Below are 23,864 nucleotides of genomic sequence, written 5' to 3' on the forward strand. Positions count from 1 at the left end.
GTACTTTTTAATAATACTAAAGTTATAGCTAAAGTTTAATAGCTTTATAATACTATATATAACCTGTAAGTATAGCTTAATGCTTAGTAAAATACTATATTTATTAATATTAGTAATAGTAAAATATATAAATATAATATTAAAGAAGCCCTTAAACCTCTTAAACTAGAGCTATTTATTAGTAAAATAGTAGATATAATTCTATTTTTTACTTAAATAAAAGCTTACTTTTACTTATTTTTAAATTAGCTAGATATATTAATAAAGAAAATCTTATATATTTTACCCCTAATTTAAGGAGATACTAAGGATTAATAGGACCCTATTATAAGAGATTTCTTAAAAAATAAAGAAAAAGATAATTAAAAATAAAAGACTTAAAATATTTTTATTAACTAGATTAACTTTAAAATAGCTTTAAAAAAGAATTTTAAAGTAATTAATAAAAAAAGATAAACTATAGCTTAGATTTAGGTATTTAAATAGACTATATTTTATACTATTTATTTTATTAAGTTTTAAATATTAGTATTTAAAGTTAAATAAGATAATAATACTTTTATAAAATACTATTATAAAGGATTAAAAGATAAAGTTAAGGATAAACTATATAAAAAGGATAGACTTAAAGACCTAACTATATATATTACTATAGTAATTAAGATTAATAAATAATAATATAAATATAAAAAAGAAAAAGCTAATTATAAATAGGGAAATAATATTAATTTATATTACCTTAATAATTAGTATAATAATAAATATTAAAATAACTCTTAAAACTAAAACTAATAAAATAATACTTTATATAAGACTTAAGTAAGACTTATATCTCTAGGAGCTACTTAACTAAGTAATAATTAATATAAGCTATAAAATATATTTAAATATAAATATTATAATTATAATTAGCTTAGATATATAATATAATAATACCTAAAATTATAAAAATAAAGAAACCTTAATTAAAGTAAGTAAGTTTTAAGATTAACTTAATAATAGGAATTTTAAATAGCTTAAAAAACCTAGATACTAGGAATAATATAAGGTATATATAATATAGCAGTAATTACTACTTTATATAAAGATAATATATTAAAAGATAGGTAAAACCTAAATAAAGAAAGCTTTATTAAGAAATTATAAAATTAGTTCCTTATATATAAAGATACTAAAGTAAGAAATATACTTTAGATTTTAATATTATATAAGATTAAGTTAAATAAATATTATAAAGAAATAAGAAAGGATTTAGCTTATAAGGAAAAGGAAAAAAAAAAGTAATAAGAGATTTATAAAAGATAAAAAAAGGAAAAACTTATAAAATTATAAGTTTTAAAAATAATAAGATAAAAGAGCCTAGCTACTTTTAAAAAAGATAAGTAAAAGGAAACCTTATAAACTATTAATAATATTTTAATAAGAATTATACTTTAAGCTATAGAAAAGGTATAGGAAAAAGAATATAAGGCTAGAGACTAACTTTATATTTAATAATATAAGAATAATTAAAGTATAAGATATAGGAAAGGCATAGTTAAATAAGTAGTATAATACCTCTACTATAAGGATAAGGAAATCTAATAAAAATAGATTAAAAAGTATAAACTGCTTTATAAAGGAAATAAAATTAAAAAAATATATTTAAGCTATAAAGACTTCTATATATAAAGGGCTAAGGAATATAAAGATATTAATATAATTAGCTTAATACTAATTAAAATATATTATATTAGTAATATTATAAACTTATAATATAAAGAAAAAAAGTTTAATTTTTAAGATAATATATAAATACTACTAATATATAAATAGTACTAAAATATTTTATAAGTATTATATAAGAACTACTAGTATAATATATATAAATAGGAAAAACTTAATAATAATTACTTTTTAATTATAATTCCTAGGACTTTTAATAATAACTTATACTTTAAAGAGGAAATAGAAAGGTATTTACCTTTTATATAATATAATAATCTTAAAATACTAGAACTATAGTTTAGTATAGCTTATTATTAATAGATTTATAAAAATAAAAATCTACTTAATAGAATTAAATAATCTTAATATATAATTAAGGAAATAGAAAAAGAATTTAAAGAAATTATTTAAAAGAAATATATATATTTAAAAGAGATACTATTAATTAATAATATTAATTTAAAGAGTATAAAAAAACTTTAAAGATAATAAGAAGTAAATAGATTATATTTAAAAAAAGAAAAAATTAAAAATTAAGCTTTTTATATAAATAAGGAATACTAATAAGAAATAAAAGAATATAAAGAATAGTAAAAAAGAACTTATAAATAGGTATTTAAGTATTTTATAAAAAACCTAAAAATACTAACTAGTAAGTTAAGTAATAATAATAAATATTATTAAAGACTTAGTTATAAAGAAAAAGATTATAAATTATAATACTTTATTATAATAAAGAGAGAGTTTTAATTTATAAAAGAAGTAAATTTAAATTAATAAAATATAAACTTTAAATAGTTAAAGGAATTAGAAAAATATTTTTAATAATAACTATTTAATAATAAATTTATAAATAATTATACTAATAGTAAAAGATACTATAATAGTAAATATAAAAAGACTTATAAAAATATTTTAAGAAAAGCTATATACTATTTATAACTAGGCTATAAATAAGCTAAAAGTAAAAATAAAAATAACTTAAAATAATAAATATATTAAGAGTATTATATATAATAAACTTAATAAATAGCTTAGTATTATAAATTTAAATTAAAGAGAAATAGCTAAATACTTAGATTAACTATAAAGTAAAAAAGAACTTTATTAATTTAAAAATAGTTATAAAATTATAATTACTTTAAAAAAAGAAATTATTACTTTATTTATTAATTAATATAAAAAGATAGCTTTTTAACTATAATAATAGTATTATAAATTAAAAGACTAATTATCTTAAAATAATTATTAAAAGATAAAGCTAATAAGTAAATTTTAATATTATACTTTTAAGAAAAGATATATATATTATCCTAGGTATACTATAGCTTATATAAAAAAATTTATTTATTAATTAAAGGATAGGCTAGGTTATATTCTTTAGTAACCTTAATAGTAAGAAGTAAATAATTATAATAAATAATAAGAGATCTTAAACCCTAATTAAAGAGAATAGTATAAGTAAATATAAAATAAAGTATCTATTATTTTTAAAAGGAATATAATATAAATATAAGAAAGGTATAAGAAATAAAATAGAAATCCTAGGTATTTTTAAATAATAAGACTTAAGAAAAAAAGAAATAAATATAAAGCTAAGCTAGGATAGACTTAAGAATATCTTAAAATAATATTAAATTTATAATAAATTATTTAAAGAAAAATTAAAAATAAAAGTTTTTAAATATAGTAAATAGGATTATAAGATTAACTTTATAAATAATAACTTATTATTTTAAAAGCTTTATATACTTAATTAAAGAGAATTATAAGTCTAGAAAAAATATATTAATAAGATATTAAAAAAGGGTTATATTAAGGAATCTAGCTTATTAATAGTATTAGTAATGTTTTTTATATTAAAGAAAAATAGAAAGGAAAGACTAGTTATTAACTATAGATAGGTTAATATATATATTATTAAGGACTAAACCTTACTTCTACTTATTATAAAATTAAAAGATTAGTTATAAAATAAAAAGATCTTTATAGCTTTAGACTTTAAGGGAGTATATAACCTTATTTATATTAAGAAAAGAAATAAGTAGAAAATAATATTTAGGATTTAATTTAAACTATTTAAATATATAATAATGCTTTTTAGTCTTATTAATATACCTATAATATTTTAGTAAATAATTAATAGTATATTTTAATAGTATTTTAATATTTTTATAGTATATTACTTAAATAATATTTTAATTTTTTTAGATAATAAAAAAGAATATATAGAATATATCTATAAAGTCTTAAAAATACTATAAGATACTAAACTATTAATTAAATTAGAAAAGAGTTACTTTTATATTATAAAAGTAGATTTTTTAAAATATATTATCTTATTAAATAAGATTAAGATAAAATTAAAGAAAATTATAATAATAGTAAAATAAAAAGAACTTTATAATATTAAAGAAATATAAGCCTTCCTAAAAGTAGCTAACTATTATTAATAATTTATTAAAGGTTTTAGTAAGATTACTAATTTATTAATAAAACTTATAAAAAAAGATAAGAAATTTAAATAGAATAATAAAATATAAGGAGCTTTTAATTAACTTAAAGCTATAATAATTAATAAACTAGTTTTAATTATATTTAATTTAAAAAGAGAAATTAAATTAAAAATAGATATATTAGATTTTATATTAAAAAGGTAAATAGGCTAATAAGATAATATAAAAAAGTTATACCTTATTATATTTTACTTATATAAGCTATATAAAGTAAAACTTAATTACTTAGTTTATAATAAAGAATTTCTAGTAATTATTAACTGCTTTAAGGAATTTAAGTATTACTTTATAAAAAGTAAATATTAAGTTAAGGTTTATATTAATTATTAAAATATCTTTTACTTTATAATAATATATAAACTTAATAGATAATAATTATATTATATAGAATATTTATATAAATTTAATTTTATAATTATTTATAAAAAAGGATTAGAGAATAGTAAAGTAAATATAATTAGCTATAAACTAGATTATAATACTAATATTATAAAAGTAAAGGAATAGGTATTAAAAAGAAATAAAAAGGGAGAATTTAAATTTACTTAATAAATATAAGTACTAGGATAGATATAAATAGTAATTACTAAAGAAATACTAAGTAATTTTAAAGAATTTATATAAGAATTTTATAAATACTTAATATATAGATATTAAGAGATTATTAAAACCTTAAAAAGACTTTTATAATATAGGTATTAAATTAAATAACTTATAGTAAAAAAAGTAATTAAGTAATATAATATCTATACTAAAATAAAAGTATAAAGATATAAGCTTTATAGAAAATTATAACTATTACTAGTAGTAAAAGTATTATAAAGCTTAATTATAATAGACTTTATTACTAAATTACTATTATTAAAAAAACCTTTAATTAAAATCTTTTATAATAGTATTATAGTTATTATTAAAAGACTTATAAAATTTTTAATTTATATATCTTATAAGGAAAATATAAATATTAAGAAAATAGCTTATATTTTTTATAATAAAATAGTATAAAAATAAGGACTATTTAAGGAGATTTTTATTAATAGAAATATAATATTTATTAGTAAGTTCTAGTAAGTATTAATAGCCTACTTAAGAGTTAACTATAGACTTATAATAGTATTTAGACTTTAAGTAAATAAATAAATAGAATAAATAAACTAGGTAATAGAATAGTACTTATAATATTATATTAACTATAAATAAAATAATTAAGTTAAAAAGTTACTATATACCTAATTAGCTTATAATACTACTTATAATAAAAGTATTAGACTTATACTATTAAATACTAATTTTAGCTATATATTAAAAGTATATTATAATATATAAAAAACTAAAATTATTAACCTTATAGTAATAATTAAAAGTAAAGATTTAAAGAATATATATAGTAAACTTTAAATAGAACTAGAGTTTATTAATAAATAAATATAATAATATTATAACTTTAAAAGGTTAGAGGGACTAACCTTTAAAGAAAGAGATATAATATACTTATTTATTAAAAATATTATTATAAAATAACTAAGCTATAAATTAGATTTTAAATATATTAGACTTTATAAAATTATTAAAAAGATCTTTAAAAATAACTATAAGCTAGACCTATTAATAAGAGTTAGATTTTATAAAATCTTTTATATTATATTACTTAAATTAGTAGCTAATATAATATATATTAAAATTAGTAATAAACTAAAAGAAATTAATAAACTAGAACTTTATAAAATAAAGGTAATTAAAGAAATATAAGTAAAAAATAGTAAAAGAGAATATTTAGTAAAATAGAAAAATTACTTAAAAAATAAAAATATATAAAAATTACTAAAATACCTTATTAATACCTAGCAATTCTTAAGGAATTTCTATTAACTTTAAAGAAATAAGAATTAAGTATAGAGCTTTAGTTAATAATATTATAGTCCTTTAAGAGCTAGATATTATTAAAAGTAAAAGACTTTATAGCCTAATAATTAAAAGACTATTAATTTTCTAGCTTTTCTAACTTATTTAAATCCTTATAATTATAATAGATTATTTTAGTAGCCTTTTTATAAAAATACTTTTTTTAATAATATAAATACTATAGCTAAGCTAAAGCTTCTTAAAGGTCTGCCTTTACTTACTTTTTTTACTTATTTATATAGTCTTTTTTATATAATATATATATAATTATAAAGTTAGTAAGGAAAAAAAGGAAAAATAAAAGGAATTTATAAGCTTAGGAAGTTATATTATTAAAATTATAATTAGTATATTTTTTAAAAATATAAAAATTATATTACTATTTACTTTTAGAAATTATATATTAAAGATAATTAATATAAAAGTAGGCTAAATATTAAGGTATTTTAAAATTAAATTTATAAATTAAATTAAAAATATTTTTATAATAATTAAAAGTTACTTTAAAATAGTTAATATATTTAGAAATATAATTAAATATATTATTAATATAAAAAATATTTATAAAAGTAAGTTTAGTATATATTTTTAGATTTTATATTTAGTTACTTATAGGCTTTAAGGATAAGACTTTAAAGAGAGGAAAGATTATATTATAACTTAATATACTCTAATATATATATATATATACCTTACCTTTTTTTCTTAATTAAGAACTACTTACTTTATATAAGTTAAATATATATTATTTAACTTATAGAACTAACTATTATAAATAAGTTAAACCTACCTTATTTAACTTATATAATAAGATAAATAGAGTTAAATAGACCCTATTTAACTTATATATTACTTAAGTATATATATATATTTATTTAGTAGTAAATAGAACCTAGCTTACTAGCTATTAATAATACTTCTTTACTTTAATAAGCCTAACTTATACTATTAATTATTAAGAGATATAATACCTTAATATACTTAATATAATGCCTTATATATTTTATAAATATAAACTTAATATAGCTAATTTACTTATTTAAAAACCCTAACTATTATAAAAAAGCGATTTATTAAAAGGAACTTTTAAGTATAATATAAAGCTATTAGAATTATTAAGAAATACTAATATATAAAAAAAGCTTAATTTAAAGAAAGTTTTATAATAATATATATATTAATACTATTAAGGCTAAGAGAAGGTTTAGGGTAATTAGAAGGTAGTAGTAGTATTAAGTTTATAAGTCAGTTATAAGGTTAGAAAATACACTTCGGTTTTAACACAATGCTATCCTTTAATACAATATCATCACAGCTTCCTACTCAAGCATAGCCAGCCAGGGTAGTGGGAAAACTGGTTACTAGAAGAAAAACCCACACCTAACCGGCTAGAAAAGCCGAGCAGTTCATTGTCCACACCGATACCAATTCCCAAACTGATTCTCCAGTCTAGTCGCAAAGGGGAAATTTGCCAACGATGAAGCTCTTGACAGGCTTCTTGAAATCTCCAAAGAACGGGGTGTCAACGCAGACGTCATTCAGTCTAATATCTCTACCCTCGCCACTGCAAGTGGGATTATCAAAAGTCACGACATTCCACCCGCATTCGACAGGGCCCAGGTGCTGGATGTCGGTTCTGATGCCGAGAACATCGGGATAGCCGTCGAGGCTGATGCATTCTGGCAGCTGATCATCTCGCCACTGGCCAAGCTGGTGCTCGCAGTTTCGGTCGCTGTATACATAGACACCCCACTGTCCATACTCTCTGGCAAGTGATAGGCCGCCGAGGGACAGGGCGAGGAGTGCGGAAAGACGGAACATCTTCATGTTTGACGGGGTATGATGCGTTGTGGTCTGTATGAAATGGTTGGGGGATAGAGAGGCAAGTTGAGGTTTAGAGGACAATGCTCAAAGAGGATGAATGTTTGTGTCCTGAACTACGTAGGTACTGCTGGAAACTGTGAATTTATATGTGTTGAGGAAGATCACTACCATCTTTGAATTTACTTGTACACAATAGAGTAGTCGTCAAGGCTTTAGCCTGGATGTTTGGATCCTGATTTGAGTATCCGCAGGATCATAAGGAACGTACGCGCTGCGCAATAGGCATTAAACCCGAATCCACTAGTTGTGATGATCGTAGCACTGGCTGCGGCACGGCGGTTTCGACAGTGCTCGCGCATATATAAAAGTCCCAGCCTTAGTCCCTAGATATGCACTAAATAATAAGAAACTCCATAGAAGAAAAGGAGCGAATTCAGATAGATAGATTGGCCATATAGCATTCGATATGATCCAGTCATTTAAGAAAAAGCAGTCCTCCATTTGTAAATATGCAACAGGTCCAGAATTTGGGTTTATCAACGAAGGAGCATAATCCTTGTAATCCATCGCAAAGCTTTCTGAACGCGATTAGCATGCTAAACCCAACCGGGTCAAGAGCACAGTTCAACTCGGTGAGCGAAAGAGTCTATTATAATTACAATGGAATAAATATCGTGTTTCAATCCACAGTAGATACAGTCGGAGACTTGAAAAGGCTAACTTGACTCTTATCTACTCAGTATTATTGCTCCACTACTCACCGACAATGTTTCACCAATAGAGCGTAATATTCCAAGTTCCATTTATGAGATCATTCGACATTCGCTAACTGAGCAAGGGGCGGCAATTGCCAAGTTTCATCCACGGCGCATATTTATCACGCGTTCCCTATCCTCAGCTTCCCCTACTTGTCCCTCTGCGCTTTGCAAATTTGCCTTGGTGTCTTCCCCTCTGCATTGGCCAGGCCCATTAGCCCAAATGCTCCAGCGTTTGTTAGAGTTGCAAGAACCCTATCCTGTATCTCGACTTTCTCCGCCAGACCCAGGATAGATACATGGCCAGAAGCGGCAATATGGGCAGGTATCATTGTTTGAGTTGCCAATAGTAGTATCAGCGCCCTGTTTAACAAGAAAAGCTATCACGTCATGATCATCCGGTATTCGAGCTGCAATGTGTAGAGGGGTATTTCCAGCATTGTTGATATCGTTGATCTTTGCGCCATGGGCAAGCATGAGAGATATGATCTGCTCGCTGATTGTCCTATCTGCGGTGGCGAGCATATTATGTAGCGGTGTCTCTCCCTGATTATTGCGTATACTTGCATCTGCGCCTTTGTCGCAAAGGGTCTCAAAAACCGGTACAAAAACTTGTCCATTTCTACTGGAGTAGGAAGCAGTATAGTGCAAGGTCGTGTTACCTTCAATATCTTTCATATTGACCACCGCACGGACTTTCTTCAGTATAAGGTCGATCATTCTTCTAACATTGTGTGCAGTTTCGTGTAAATTGGGATTATACAGGTTATTCCGTGTAGCTCAGTGAAGAGGCGTGGCCCCTCGACTGTCACAATAGGATACCATTTCCAGCGTATCCATTGCGTCTCCATGATGAGCGACTAGAGTCTCAAGGGCAACGAAATTACCACGAAACGCGGCCATGTGAATTGCAGTGACGTTGTAGTTGATGTGGTCTTGCTCGTCGGACAGTCGTAGTTAAACCGATTCTTTCGTGAACCGGGCATGGACATCTGCGCCACCACCAATGAGCCTGTCGATCATCCCAGCGCTTGCCCACTCAGATGCCATTGATAGAACCGTTTCCGGTTTCCATGATGAGTCTTGATGAGCCCGTAAGACCACGTCTGTCGGACAGGCACCCCAGTCCAGCAACAAGTTCATCACAGCTTCGCTCTTGTCAACAGAAGGTTGCCAATTAAACGCCTCGACGTATCTCGTTAAATACAGATCCTATTATATTAAAACCGAAGTGTATTTTTTAATATTATAACTAACTTATAAACTTAATATTACTATTACTTTCTAATTACTTTAAACCTTCTCTTAGCCTTAATAGTACTAATATATATATTATTATAAAACTTTCTTTAAGTTAAGCTTTTTTTATATATTAGTATTTCTTAATAATTTTAATAATTATATATTATATTTATAAAAAGTTCCTTTTAATAAATTACTTTTTATACTTTAATTAAAGACTTAATTTACTTTTTAATTTTTTTTTTAATTAATTTTATAGTCTTTTTATATCTAGCTTTATTATTAAAAAAGGCTTTTAATACCTTTTTCTTTTACTTAATAGCTTTTTTAATTTCTTAAAAAAGTCTTTAAATAATATAAGTAAAAGTATATATATTAAAAATACTTAATTACTAAATAAAGTTATTTAAAAGCCTTTTTTATTTTTTAAATTTAATAACTTTAAAAATTTTATCTTTTTTATTTTTAATAGTTTTAAAGCTATTTTTTTTTAAAGTCTATTAATAATTCTTAATATTATTAAAATTAAAAAGAATTTTATTAATATATTACTATTAAACTTTATTTAAATATATTATATAAATAAGCTTTTATTTAAATATATATATTACTATATTATTTTATTATTATTTTATATTTAATTATTTTAAAAAATATATTAAATCTTTTTATAATTTATAATAGTTAGTAAATAAGTTATTTTTTAAGTTTTAATAATATTAATATTTTACTATAACTATTAGTTAGTTATTATAGTATTAATATTTAAGTTATAGGCTTAAAGTATTATTTATAGTTAAGATTTATAGCTATAAGCTTATTCTAGCAGAGAGAACCTAGTTAAATACAGATCTAAGGCAGCAGCAATAGCAGTGCAGCCAGCATAATCTCGCTCATGAAGATCAGCGTAAAGTGACTGGTTGTTGAGTAAAAAGTCTACTATCTCCAGATAGCCCCGTCTTGCAGCTTTATTGAGAAGCGTGAATCCGCGTTCTCGAAAGGTGATTCTTTGGTACAGTCCCCTAGTCTTTTCACGATATAAAAGAAGGGTCTTAAGAGCACCAAGGCTGCCGTTAGAGACAGCAGTGTAGAAGAAGGAGTGATAGCGAGGAAGCTCCTCATTTTCCTCAGTAGCCCAGGGCGCAATGTCGAGATACCGCTCAAGGATCGTCACATCATCCCGATATATGATTGCAAGAGGGAGATCAAACTGATCTATTTTGCATAGAACACATCCATTGCTATCTACCATAGTCATTAGTATGTAAGGAGGCTCGTCGCCATTATGAGACTCGTTCGGACCCCGAATGAAATTGGCGTATGGTGACCTATCTTCAGGCAGTGGGAGCGGCATTTTTGTCAAGTGCTTAAGCGATCAAGAGAAGTTCAGCCTTTTTATACATGACTACTGAGGATTAAATAAATATAATTGTGATCCCCTTGCTGTTGTGAATGAGTCATCAGCAGGTACTTCAAATGGAGCATAGCGCAAACAAGAGTAGTGCAGCTGGAATGTAGTTGTGCAGTAGTATGATAATTGCATAAGTTATGTCTAGATTTATATATATGACTCTAAGTGAACGGTGAGTAAGCAGTATGACTTGAGACCTTTGCAGCTTGTCTGCAAATGATCATGACTTCTGGATGTCTTTGTTCTATTACACCCCACATTCGCCTATGTCGGGGAATTTATACTCCGAATCGACAGCACCACGCTATCTCAACGTGACTTTCCTTATCTTACACGTGTGGACCAACATGACTTTGCTCTTGTTTCAATCATATCAATTAAGCCAATTTAAATCTCTGCTGTAACCTTCTTCTCAAGCTCACATCCGTGGAGATTCCTTGTCCCCACCACTCGTGAACCAACACCTCTGACACCCAGCTCGAATGACACAACTTTCACCAGACAAAACCTCATAATCAAGCTCTGTCCAGATGTCTGAAATCATCAAAGAAACGATGGATGAGGTTTGGCAGATTCGGCGCGGAACCGAGCTGGCACCTGGTGGGAGAAAGAACCCCGACAACTTCCACCACTACCGCAAATGGGGCTTCACCATCTACCGCACTTACTATGGTAAAGAGTCTGATAAACATTGGAAAACCCTTTTATACTCCTTGAGGCATCAGACTAAGCTGGCATTCGGAGCCTTCGAGGACGACGGGGAAACAGACCAAGATGATATGCGACGGGTTCAGGAGTTATTTCATCTCGACCACCGAGATGATCCGTCCAAGCTAGATGGTCTCGATGTTCGAGGTCTCCGGGAATTCTGCAACGCCGAAAAGCTCCAAGAGACTGAAGTTGTAGAGAAAGCCAATCGGAAACTTCGCGTGAGCACGAGGCCCCCCGAGAATCGAGCTATGGCAGACTATCTATTCGACTATGTTTTGCTCGCCGATGAGGCTGTTTTGAAAAATGTAGAAAACGGTGAATTCATTGTCAAGGCTGTCTCATTGTCGTGGGATGGTCACTCGGGATGGGGATGGGTGAGGATCCCAACGGGCTATTTGTTAGACTTGTGGACATTTTTGATGTGGAACAAATACCGGACTGAGTTCTGTATTAGCTTCCGTGGATCTGAAGCAGAACTTGCGAACAGTATCTGGCCTGGGGATGTGGGACTTGACGGTACTGGGCGTTATTCAGAAATTCGTCGAAGGAAGTTCTACAGTAACCAACAGGATGACATGTATTAAGGATGGTCTACGAACTAACCAGAAAGATTTTCGTCTAGGCAAGGAAATAACTTCTTAGTTTTGATACGAGAATACATAACGAATCTCACGATGCCTGGTCTTATCATATCAACAGAGCCAAAGCCTTTGCAACTTATTACGGCCCCCATGCAAATTTCTCTCGTAGTCGCGGTAACAAACCTTGACATGTGCTCTCGACTCAACGTATATTGTTCACTACCTACTCATCTCTTATCTTCTTGTCAGCTTAGCTTTGTGGAATTATAATGAATCTTAGCCATTAATCGGCGCCTGGAGAGACAAAGATGACAAAGTAGGTTGTTGGGCTTGCCGTACAAAAACTGAGCGATGCTTGCAGTGCCTCAGCCACAAGTTTGTGATTGATTGAGTTCCATTATGCCCTTTTTTGTACGTAATTTGAGCTCGGGCTGTGACTCTTCGCCGGGCCTGACCCGCTTCACTGCATCGACCATGGCTCCACTGCTGGAAGCTCGGATCTCTGCCGATTTCACATAAGTATATCCTACAACCAACATATAATTGTAGTTTCTTATCAAACCTCTTCTTTTCGTTTCAACTAATCCATCCATCCATCTATGACTATGTCTTCGTCTACCGACACAAAAGAAAAGCCCCCTTATTGTCGTTTCACTGAAGACCCAAACGCCAAGTACAAAAGTCAAGGACTTGAGAGACTTTGTCCAGTGCCCATGACGATGCTTCATTCGGATGGTTCAATCTTATATGAGACTGTATACTTTGAACTCTTGTATGAGATCGTTGTGCAGAATGATACCAATGCTCTTCAGAAATATCTCACGATTGCACCTTGGGCTATCTCGTTGGAGCCGGTTTCCGCAAACGATTTATGGGCCGTCCCAGACAGACATCTGTTTCCAGACGAATGCAACTGTGACATTGTCGTAGACATAAACTACTGCATGTCAGCAGCCTCTCGGGGAAGTCTTGGTGTGCTTAAGATTCTTCTGAATCACTGCACGAAGGGCAAGGATCCAGATATGAAAATCAGAATCGATCCTGAACAAGGTCTGTTATTGAACGAAGCCGCCCACCATGGCCAGGTCGATATAGTCCGATTTCTACTCGATAACCAACCACGATACGCCAGCATCTATGAACGCGACCAGAACGATCATACTGCATTACTATCAGCTGCGTCGGCCTATAATATCGATTTGCCTACTTCTGCACAAGAGGGACTACCTGGACCTGCGGAAAGCGAGGCAATCATAAATCTGCTATTAGACCGAGGTGCCTCCGCGTCTGATGTGTCATACGGAGATGGAAAACTTCACAACACAGTCCTGACTTTGGCTGCGGAGTGGGCAGGCTCACAGTTGCTCAAAAGGCTCATCGACGATGGTGCCAATATTTACACTAAGGTGACAAGATTTGAATGGGAGCACAAATTTTGGAACATACCTGACAGCAACTTCGAAGTCAATGCACTATATGTTGCTTGCACTTACGGAAACTTCGAAGCTGTCAAGACTCTTATTGATTGTCGGGGTGCTGATGTGGATATCCTGGATGTTCTTTGGCAACGCGACAGTCGTGGAAGTCTTCCTTTCCATTGGGTGACTCAATGCTCCTTGCCAAAGGAGAGCTTTGGATACTCAAAAGCGGCTGTTCTCGATAAAGCACGGAGCATTACAAATATTATTGAATTATTCTTGGACCTGGACCCAACCGTTATCAACATCGCCGATAACGATGGAAATACACCTTTACACTACGCCACCCGGTCACCAAGTCGATACGATAAGATGTACACTCCTATAATCCAGCTCCTTTGCGCCAGGGGCGGCGATGCAAGGATACAGAACACAGAAGGTCAAACACCTCTGCATACCGTATTCCGTCCCGAGGATGGTGATGACTATAGAGTATACTATCGCAAAAAGAATCCCATAAACACAGCTACAGTAGAAACTTTGCTCGCCCATGGTGCATCTCCAACCGACATCGATATGGCCGGTGATACGCCACTGCATATCGCAGCGGCGAACCTAGAATGGGCCGATGTCGTGTTACTTCTTCTTGCTCACGGCGCTGACCCTGCGCTACCGAACTTGAACGGGCAGACAGCCCTTCACCGAGCTGCTGCTGGTACCTACTTGGGACTCAACAAGGATTACAAGTCGCCGGAAAGAATTAAGGCGCAGGAGGATATGTTATCAAGACTGGTAAAGGCTGGAGGGGTGGATTTGATGGACTTGGCAGACTTGGAGGGACTGGACCCAAGAGAAATATGTGACAAGACGAGGCAGGGATGGAAAGAGTTGGATGGCCCGCCAAAGCAAACTGGAAATCGAAGAGGACCAAGGATGCATAAGATTTAGAGCGTTTTAAGATATTAGTTTTTAATCAATCATCAGACCAACCAACTTTATCCGCATAGGAATGTATTGTCTGTAATCTTCTTTGACATACTCTCTACTCTTCGGCACTCTACCTAATATTCACGGAGCACTCTCGAAGAGTGGGCCTACGGCGGATCAACACTGATCCGGCTCAGGTCTTGGCAACTGTCCTTTTTAACCCTCTACATAAAGGGCCAACAGATAAACAAAGTCTTTTCCAATTTCTTTCTGGGTTCCTGCTTAACCTTTCGTATAACAGCCTACAAATCCCACAATTCCCACCACCAACATGAAAACATTCATCGAAGAACTGATTGAGGATATTTGGTCGCCCCCACGAGGTGTCCAGCGGCAACATAAAAGCAGGAAGCATCCTGACAATCTTAAGTATTATCGCCACTGGGGCTTCACAATCTACCGTACGCACTATAGCCCGGAGTCTGACAGTCATTGGAATACACTCCTAAGTTCCTTAAAGCAGCAAACTATGCTTGCGTTTGGATACTTTGAGGATAAAAAGGATACAGACCATAGCGACGTTGAGCTGCTCAAGAATCATTTTCACCTTGACGCACGTGAAGACGCGTCGCTATTGGAAGGTCTCGACATCAATCGCGTGAGAGAGTTATGTCGTGATGAGGGCCTGGGGACCGAGCAAGCCATGGCTGGTTACCTCTACGAGTTTGTTTTAGTTGCTGATGAGTCAGTGCTGAAGGATATCGCGAACGGAGAATCTGTTGTTAAGGCAGTGTCCCTGAGTTGGTCTGAGGGCTTTTCCGGGTGGGGGTGGATGAGAATACCAACAGGCTACCTTCTAGACCTATGGATGCTTCTCAGCCGGCATTCATTCGGTACGGAGTCAGTTCTCAGATTCAACGGGCCCGAGAAGGATCTTGATACGTATATATGGCCTGGAGACGTTTCTCTTCCGGGTACAGGACGGTTCTCTGAATTCCGTCCGTTGCTTTCCCATTACACTGGTCAAAGACCTGATCGAACTTTCTAGGCAAACAGGACAGGCGGGGAATACACAATTGGGATCAACTATGGAATCCTCTATCTAGTCATATTCATGTCCCTCCCATTTCTGTGTCGTCGTCTTTCGGAAAGCCACTAGTACAAGGCATATGAGATCTGCCAGGAGGAGGTTATGTATGAGATAAACCGTGCTATGTCCCGGAATAACGATGAGTGTACCAAAAACCTGGTCCCGGGAGAGGCCTTGCGTGGTGCTCCTATTCCGGGCTGGGATATTACGTACGAGCCAACTAGGCCAGCTCAAGAGTTATAGATAGATGAATGTAGTAGTTTAGAATAATCTTAGCTTCCTCATAGTTCCCGTTCTCTTGACGCGTTATTATAAGAAGACGCAAGTTTTACAAATCTGCAGTAAGGAGGTAGTCACGTGTTGGTGTTTCCTCTGTCTTGCCACAGTCACATTGAAAAGGTTGTTGACCTTAGAGATCTTTCCGTAACAGTCTTGAGACTGGAGAGATCTGTTGACCTGGAATAATTTCTCTTCTCGAAGCATGCTTTACTCTACCTCAGTCTTTGATGACCCATCTAAGTTTTGGCGAAATGTCTGCTAGTGGATCGGGACTACACGAGTAGTAAGTTCGTGGATTTCGTTGATGCCGAAGCGCGATCCACGACTCATACGGCGTGATGTCAACCAGTCTTGCCTGATTCACACGCCGACTAATTTATCTACGGATCGACCGGCTATCCCTTTTTGTTGGGATACTTATAAATCGTAAAATAAGTGCGGTCGAGAAGGATAGAGTGGAGGTAGTGCACGTGATGTGGGTACAAGCCTTGAATCTGGAAAGGACACGTCTCCAGTCACATATAGAATCTTTTTCAGTCATCAAAAATATAACAACCACCAACACCTCGCATCCTTGAAGCCATGACGACCGTTTCTGAACTAATCGAGTGTTTATGGAAGGCCCCTCCGTACCCTGCCATCCGACTTCATAAAGATCGGACGCATCCCGAAAACTTCGCTTATTACAAGTCCTGGGGATTCAACATATACCGCACCTACTATGGCGAAGGGTCTGACAAGCATTGGGCAATGCTACTGGATGCGCTGAAACGACAGACGTACCTTGCCCTTCGTGACCTTGAAGAGGATAGGGAGTATGAGCTTGATAATAGGTGGCGCATTCATCATCACCGGAACAAACAACAGTATATGGAAGACCTGGAAAGATTGAGGAAGCTGTTCCATCTCGAGGCTCGAGAAGGTCCTGAACTTGAAGGTCTTGATATATATCAAGTTCGGGAAATATCCGCTGAGGAAAACAAGGAAGGGAAGGTCATAACAGTGGGGGGGCGCGTCCAATACGTACTTGTTGCAGACGAAGCTGTCTTAAGGAACATCGCCGAGGGCGAATTCGTTGTGAAAGCAGTTGCTTATAAGTGGGATAGGTCTATGAATTGGGGCTGGATGAGAATACCGACTGGGTACTTGTTGGAGCTATGGCAATCACTTGTGCTATGCGAAGAGATGGATCGAGATATTATATGGTTCCTCGGACCTGAGGAAGAACTTGAAAAGTGCATCTGGCCAGGAGAAGACTCGCTGCCAGCAACTGGTTGTTGTTCTGAAGTACGACCTCTATACCGCCACTACAGTGGTCAACACCATTGGGCTGAGATTGAAACTGAGATTCAAAAGCTTCGAATAGCCCGCACAGCGGAGATGCGGGGAATACAAAGAGAGCTAAGTTCTAAGTTCTGTCTGCCGGACTAAGCTCTCGCCACAAGTCTCAACTGCAAATAACACATCTAGATAACAACTACCTTGGACCTTCGAAAAAGTACAATAACATGCAAAAGAATACTATGTGCTCGAAACCCATTGCCATAAGCCAAGTCAAATTCTATTTACCTTTTATCTTAAGTTTGGAATGAGAGAGCTTAGTGGCTTAATAAGACGCGACCTCGACTGCTGTAGAACATACGCGGAACGGTTACCGAGACATTGCATGTAATTATCGAAATCAAGGAGTTCAGGGAAGCGGCCATCTCACGTGACGTGGGGCCCGTTCTTTTATAAATCAGGCCGGTTCCCCTCTCCTTCCTTTTCCCAAACTTATTTAGCTAGCATTGCGAGCCGCAACACAATACGCAACTCTCTAGTTACAGAATTACAAGCAACTGCGATAATGGCCGAGATTTCAGAGATCTTAGACTTCCTATGGAAGCCCCCGCGACAGTCTGGCACTGTGAAAGGCCCTCCAATTAACAGATTCCGCCCGGAGAATTTCCACTACTACCAAAACTGGGGATTCACGATTTACCGTACATATTACGGCACCGAATCTGACAAGCACTGGGAGACTCTGCTTGAAGTCCTTAGCCAGCAAACCCTGTTGTCTGTTGGGTATCACGAGAATGAACGACTTTGGAAGATGGACAGAAATTGCTATATGGGCCCTTATAAAGATAAAGCCAAGTATGTGGCCTCACTGGAGACTTTCAAGAGCCTATTTCGACTGGTTCCCAGAGAGGATCAGTTGCTGTTGAAAGACCTCGATATTAAGGGTCTACGGGAGGTTTGTCAACAAGAACACCCCGAAGCAGAGAAGAGGGTGGCAGGCGCGTCATTCTGTTTCGTACTGGTCGCCGATAAGGCAGTACTTGAGGGTATCGCGCGGCAGGATTTTGTAGTCAAGGCACTTGGCTATGACTGGGAAGGTCGTATCGAACACGGTGGCTGGGGTTGGGTCAGGCTGCGAACAGGCCGCTTGCTTGAGCTATGGGAAGCACTGCTGCTTTCACAGGTGATGGACACCAACAAGTATTATTCTCTGGGGTTTGAAGGCCCAGAGAAGGACTTGGAAACCTACCTCTGGATTGGAGACATGTCTATGCCTCCCTTGCGTGATTGCTCTGAGGCTCAGGTGGCTGATCCATTGAGTGTATCTGTTAGGCCTCGGTTCCGGTTTGACCATGAACTTATGATAGATGAAGATTCAATGTTACTTCCTTGCAAATCATTATGTCCATAACTAACTGAACCACGTACCTGCAATTGTTTTAACTAGGCGTTCATCTTGATACAAATAGGACTCGAGATGAACCGCTAATACGGTGGGAAAGGTACGTGAAATTGAGTTTATCGTCTAGTGATCCATGTCTTTCTATCTACACACCAACACAAACCCAATATTTAGCCCAAAGCGCGGTGCATTTAGTGCCGACTGCCGGATTCCACTTCGCCAACTGAGCCATAGTGATCTTGTAATACTTCTGAATCGAGTCGCATGTCGTTGTGGACGCCACCTGGTGGAATTTCTTACAGTTGCTTACCATCCCAGGCTGAATCGGCGAGGGCGTCTTAACCCCGTTGTCTGGCTTGGTAGGAGTACCTCCAATAACCCCGACGCAGACATTGTAGTCTGCCCATAGACCAGTGCATTTCGACCCAACTGCAGGATTCCACTTAACAAAGTCCGCCAAAGAAATCTTATAGTAGTTTTGGATAGAATCGCAGGTCGTGGTCTTCTGAACCATATGAAACTTGTTACAGTTGCTTACCATGCCCGGCTGCACAGGAGGAGGTGTCTTGATCCCGTTAGAGGAGCCCTTGGTTGTTGTGGCGGCCTTCGTAGTCGTCTTCGTAGGTGGCTTCCAGCCGACAGTTGCAACGCATACCCAGTAGTTGACAAGAAGCGAAGTGCAGTCCTTTCCAACAGCAGGGTTCCATGAGAGGAAGGTCGAGAGCGGCAGGTTGTAGTAGTTCTCGATGGAGGTGCAGGTAGTAGTGGACTTGATCTGGTGGAACTTCTCGCAGTTCTTGACCATGCCGTCTTGAATTGGTGAAGGCGTTGTAATGCCATTCGCAGGCTTGGTGATAGTGGGCTTGGCTGTTGTCGTAGTGGTTGGCCTGTAGCCTTCAACACTGATACAGACCCAGTAGCCTTTCCAGAGAGAAGTGCAGTCCTTTCCAACAGCGGGGTTCCAAGCAAGGAACTGGGCGAGCGGTAGCTTATAGTACGACTCAATGGAGGAGCAAGTGGTGGTCGAAGTGATCTGATGAAACTTGTTGCAGTTCTTGACCAAACCTTCTTGAATGGGAGATGGAGTCTCAATTCCTCCAGTCGCCGTCGGCTTCGGTGTAGTAGCGGAGGGCTTGACGGTAGCGGTACCCGGAACACCAACACAATAGTAGTAACTTGCCCAAATGCCACTACAGTCTTTGCCCACTGCCGGATTCCACTTGTAGAAAGTGTCGAAGTCGAAGGTGCCAAACTTTGACACAATCCTGGCACAGGTGTCGCCCTTCTCAGCCATATGGAAGGCCGTGCAGCTCTCAATAAGCCCTTCTTGGGTTTGACTGGGCTTTGGTGCTCCAGTTGGCTTGGTTGTAGTCACAATTGTCTTGGTTGGCGGGCTCGTAGGCGTTCCAGGAACACCGACGCAGTACCAAGTATTGGCCCAGATGCCGCTACAGTCTTTGTCGACTGCCGGGTTCCACTTGAAGAAGTCATCAAAGTCAAAGGTCTTGTACTGAGCAATGATCTTGTTGCAAGTATCTCCCTTTTTGGCTTCGTAAAACGATGTGCAAGTGTCAATGAGTCCGTCCTGGGTAGGACTGGGCTTGGTAGCTTGTGTAGGCTCGGGCCCGGTACCCCTAGTGCCTGTCACCTTGGGAGGATCATCGTCACGAGGGAACCCATTGTTGACTTCAACGCAGTACGAGTGTCCGAGTTGAATACCACTACAGTCATCCTTGACACTAGGGTTCTGCGATCTGTTAGCAAAAGATAACTCAAGGTATCATACGAGATACTTACATATTCAACAAATGTAGCGTGCTCCAACTCCCAGAGATCCTCAAGGTAAGTGCAATCCTGACCGTCGGCCTCCACTGTCTCCCAGTAGGTGCAGTCTGAAGGAATACCTGGATCAGTTGGCCCTTTCTGTCGGCGGACTCTTCGGTGTCGAGATGCTCCCGCAGAAACAGCCAAGAGCCCTTGGACAAGCAAATAGGAAAGATGCATGACTGACAGGGAAACCAGTAAGTCGAAGAATTCTGCACAAGAAGGTCAATCCGATGCTCAACTTGCGTAGGAGGCTTGAAACTACTCAGGCCTTCACAACCCGACATTCATGCTAATTTATTCACGGTGCCACCACTATCACGACGCGACCTTCTGACTCTGCCACTTGCCAGATCAGGCCATGGATCCGTCGACTTGCTCATGACATGAAAGTCCGAGGTTCCGGAGACACTAGGCATGCCAATACCGGTAGGATAGAATGTGCCGTTTTAGCATAACGGACCAACTGCCTTGCATGGGGCTCAACCTTCGGCATGCGACTTTCATCCGCGAGATCCGCACTGACGAGTGTACAACGTTACAAACATGCATAATAAGGTTTGTCAGGCGGTGAGCGTGAATGGTCAATTGGTCTGACGTGACTCGAATGGCTGTCAGAACCTTAAAATTAACCGGACTTTTGTTATCCAGATAAGCATAATCCTCCACACCCAGATTTAACGTCCAGTAGGTCATGTCTCGATATGTTGCGGGATTTTTCCTCTGTTAGATTCAGTGCGGCATCGATAACTCTTGCGGTCAGAGCTTTGGTTAAGTCTCCGCCTTTGCAAAATTTTCTCGTCAAAACTGTTGGTGCTTGTTATGCTGTTGGTTGTTGGTTGTCGCTTCACCTGATGCACGTTCATATTAAACAGGGGCTGCATGTGACGACCCACTCACTGGGCCCCTCTGTGATCAGATTTTGACTTTACGCTTCAACGAAGAATCTCAGTCTTCGCGCAAATCTCGCGTCCATACTGAAATTACTTCTGGGTCTCTAACAGGCGATTCTGACTCGAGGATATGCAGCTGTTAGCCTCGGCTTGCCTCCTCCTTCCTCATTTGAGCTGTTGTTTGTCCGATTAGCCAGGTTTTGGATTAGTTCGGGACATCCTTAGAGGCGAGGAACGAAAGGACCTTTGTCAGCTATTCGCTCCCGTGATTTTAGTCTCTCCACTGAAGACTCGATCCCCGCCCCGTTAATGAGGCTGACTTCCAGGAATTGTTGGAGACTTCCGCGTATTCCATATTTGGCCAGCACAATGCTTGGCTTTCAGCAACTAAAGGAAATGTGCCGACACGCTGGGGATCGGTACCTAAATTTCGATGCTTATTGTGTTCGCAGTCATATGAGGTAAGATCATTGTCCTCATCCGCCACTCTATCCAGGCTTACGGCTATGTCAGAACCATGTGAAGAGACAACAGGAGTTTGCAATTGCTGTAGAGAAGCATATCGACAATTTACATCGCTTGTCATATAGTCAAGTGAAGAGTCCAAGAATATCGTGCTAATTACTTAGAAGCATCCCAACCAGAAACAGGTGCCACGCACAAAGCCGTACCAATTACCAAACTCTTATCGCAGTCCTTCTCATTCAATGAGGGATTAATGGCATACATCAGTTTGTCTTCACAGATTCCGTAGTCCTTGCAGATACCATTGCAAGTATCCGACTTTCCAACAACGTGCCATTCACCACACATCAGAGTCGTGCCTTCAGCCACTTTGGCGTCTTTCGGTGGATCAGTACGTAGTACTGCAGGTCCGTTTCCACTGCTGAACTTGTGCTTGATCGTAGATCCCTCCGAGACTGCTTCAATGGTGTCTTTGGAGCCCTGAGGAGAAATACAGACGGACCTGCCGTAGAACTCAGTGCCAACCTGAAGGTTGGTGCAATCGCGGTCAACCCATGAGTTGTACTTGTAGATGCTGTCCATGCGGATTCCCAGTGCTCTTTCGATACTGAAGCACGTATCTTGAGGCTTCACGTAATAAGTCTCGCAAGCCGTTGGAAGACAAAGCTTCAAATCCGCAGGAACCTCGAGACAATTACGGATTGCATCCTGGTTACCCATGTAGAGAAGAGCGCCAGATACACCTGCGGCTTTAGAGATAGAGTCACAGGTGTCGCCCCCCTTGGTCGTGTAGTATTCGCCAGTCAGGCAGAATTCTGGCTTTTTCTCTTTTGGCTTCACAGGAGGTAGAATCTCAGTAGGCCCCGAACCACCGCATGTCTTGTAGACACGCTCGAGTTCTTCCTTGTAGTACTCATTATAGATAGAGTACTGAGAGGATTGCATGATGGCAAGGCGTCTCAGATAGCAGATGTGACATAACTCCTCACGGGGCATATCCTCACCATCTTCTGGCTCAAAGAACTCATCAATGATATCTGTGCCTCAACATTAGTATTTTGTGCGGTCAGCTTGCCAATGTATCAACTCACCATTACAATATTTCTTGGTCTTGGGGTCTTTGATACAAGTCTCGTTCCAGCCAGCCCAGATGTTGCCGCCGTAACGCATAGGAACTGCGTTACTAGATCCGAGAGTCTGGCCTTCGCAGTCTTTGGAAACCGAATCAAACCACCTGCGGAGGGATCCAGAACAGCTTCCGACACAGATTTGATCGGTGAACGTCACATTGTCCAGCGACCCTCTGTACGAAGGCTGCATGAATGAGCGGATATACGGGTTGCAGGTAATATCAGCAGACAAGGCGCTGACACACGCTGTTGAGACATCGTAAGCCTCGAGGTCTTCAGCTTCGTAGATGCGGAAAGCACCTGCACCGATGAGAAGGCTGAGGGCAGCAAGTTTGAGAATTGAAGCCATGGTCGATGATACGCAACTGCTTCGCGAGGAACAAGAGAGCAAGGCGAGGCGACTTTTACAAAGGTGGCGATCAACAGAACCCCATTTTGACAAACCACTGATTCAGGTAGCATATACGGGTGACTCGGAGAATTCAAGGCTTCACGGTGAGCGGCTT

The 23,864-nt window shown here is 36.0% G+C and overlaps 6 protein-coding genes across 6 annotated transcripts; 3 read left to right on the forward strand and 3 right to left on the reverse strand.

Annotated features, from left to right (window-relative positions):
• Window positions 1–7,574: 7,574 nt before the first annotated feature.
• On the reverse strand, window positions 7,575–7,952 carry J7337_012198 (uncharacterized protein; the record flags this gene model as incomplete). Its single annotated transcript, XM_044829728.1, has 1 exon — window positions 7,575–7,952. One exon carries the CDS (start codon window positions 7,950–7,952, stop codon window positions 7,575–7,577), a length of 378 nt encoding a protein of 125 aa, XP_044674644.1.
• A 3,935-nt stretch (window positions 7,953–11,887) lies between these two features.
• J7337_012199 (uncharacterized protein) lies at window positions 11,888–12,652 on the forward strand (the record flags this gene model as incomplete). Its single annotated transcript, XM_044829729.1, has 1 exon — window positions 11,888–12,652. The coding sequence occupies one exon, from the start codon at window positions 11,888–11,890 to the stop codon at window positions 12,650–12,652; it is 765 nt and encodes a 254-aa protein (XP_044674645.1).
• A 602-nt stretch (window positions 12,653–13,254) lies between these two features.
• J7337_012200 (uncharacterized protein) lies at window positions 13,255–15,015 on the forward strand (the record flags this gene model as incomplete). The annotated part of the gene is made up of 1 exon (XM_044829730.1): window positions 13,255–15,015. The coding sequence occupies one exon, from the start codon at window positions 13,255–13,257 to the stop codon at window positions 15,013–15,015; it is 1,761 nt and encodes a 586-aa protein (XP_044674646.1).
• Window positions 15,016–18,209: 3,194 nt separating this feature from the next.
• On the forward strand, window positions 18,210–19,059 carry J7337_012201 (uncharacterized protein; the record flags this gene model as incomplete). The annotated part of the gene is made up of 2 exons (XM_044829731.1): window positions 18,210–18,971; window positions 19,012–19,059. 2 exons carry the CDS (start codon window positions 18,210–18,212, stop codon window positions 19,057–19,059), a joined length of 810 nt encoding a protein of 269 aa, XP_044674647.1.
• Window positions 19,060–19,191: 132 nt separating this feature from the next.
• J7337_012202 (uncharacterized protein) lies at window positions 19,192–21,050 on the reverse strand (the record flags this gene model as incomplete). Its single annotated transcript, XM_044829732.1, has 2 exons — window positions 19,192–20,793; window positions 20,844–21,050. The coding sequence occupies 2 exons, from the start codon at window positions 21,048–21,050 to the stop codon at window positions 19,192–19,194; spliced, it is 1,809 nt and encodes a 602-aa protein (XP_044674648.1).
• A 1,334-nt stretch (window positions 21,051–22,384) lies between these two features.
• Window positions 22,385–23,707, reverse strand: J7337_012203 (uncharacterized protein; the record flags this gene model as incomplete). The annotated part of the gene is made up of 2 exons (XM_044829733.1): window positions 22,385–23,265; window positions 23,320–23,707. The coding sequence occupies 2 exons, from the start codon at window positions 23,705–23,707 to the stop codon at window positions 22,385–22,387; spliced, it is 1,269 nt and encodes a 422-aa protein (XP_044674649.1).
• Between the last annotated feature and the right edge of the window lie 157 nt (window positions 23,708–23,864).

This window comes from Fusarium musae, chromosome 10 (assembly GCF_019915245.1).
Source record: "Fusarium musae strain F31 chromosome 10, whole genome shotgun sequence".
NCBI lineage: Eukaryota > Fungi > Ascomycota > Sordariomycetes > Hypocreales > Nectriaceae > Fusarium > Fusarium musae.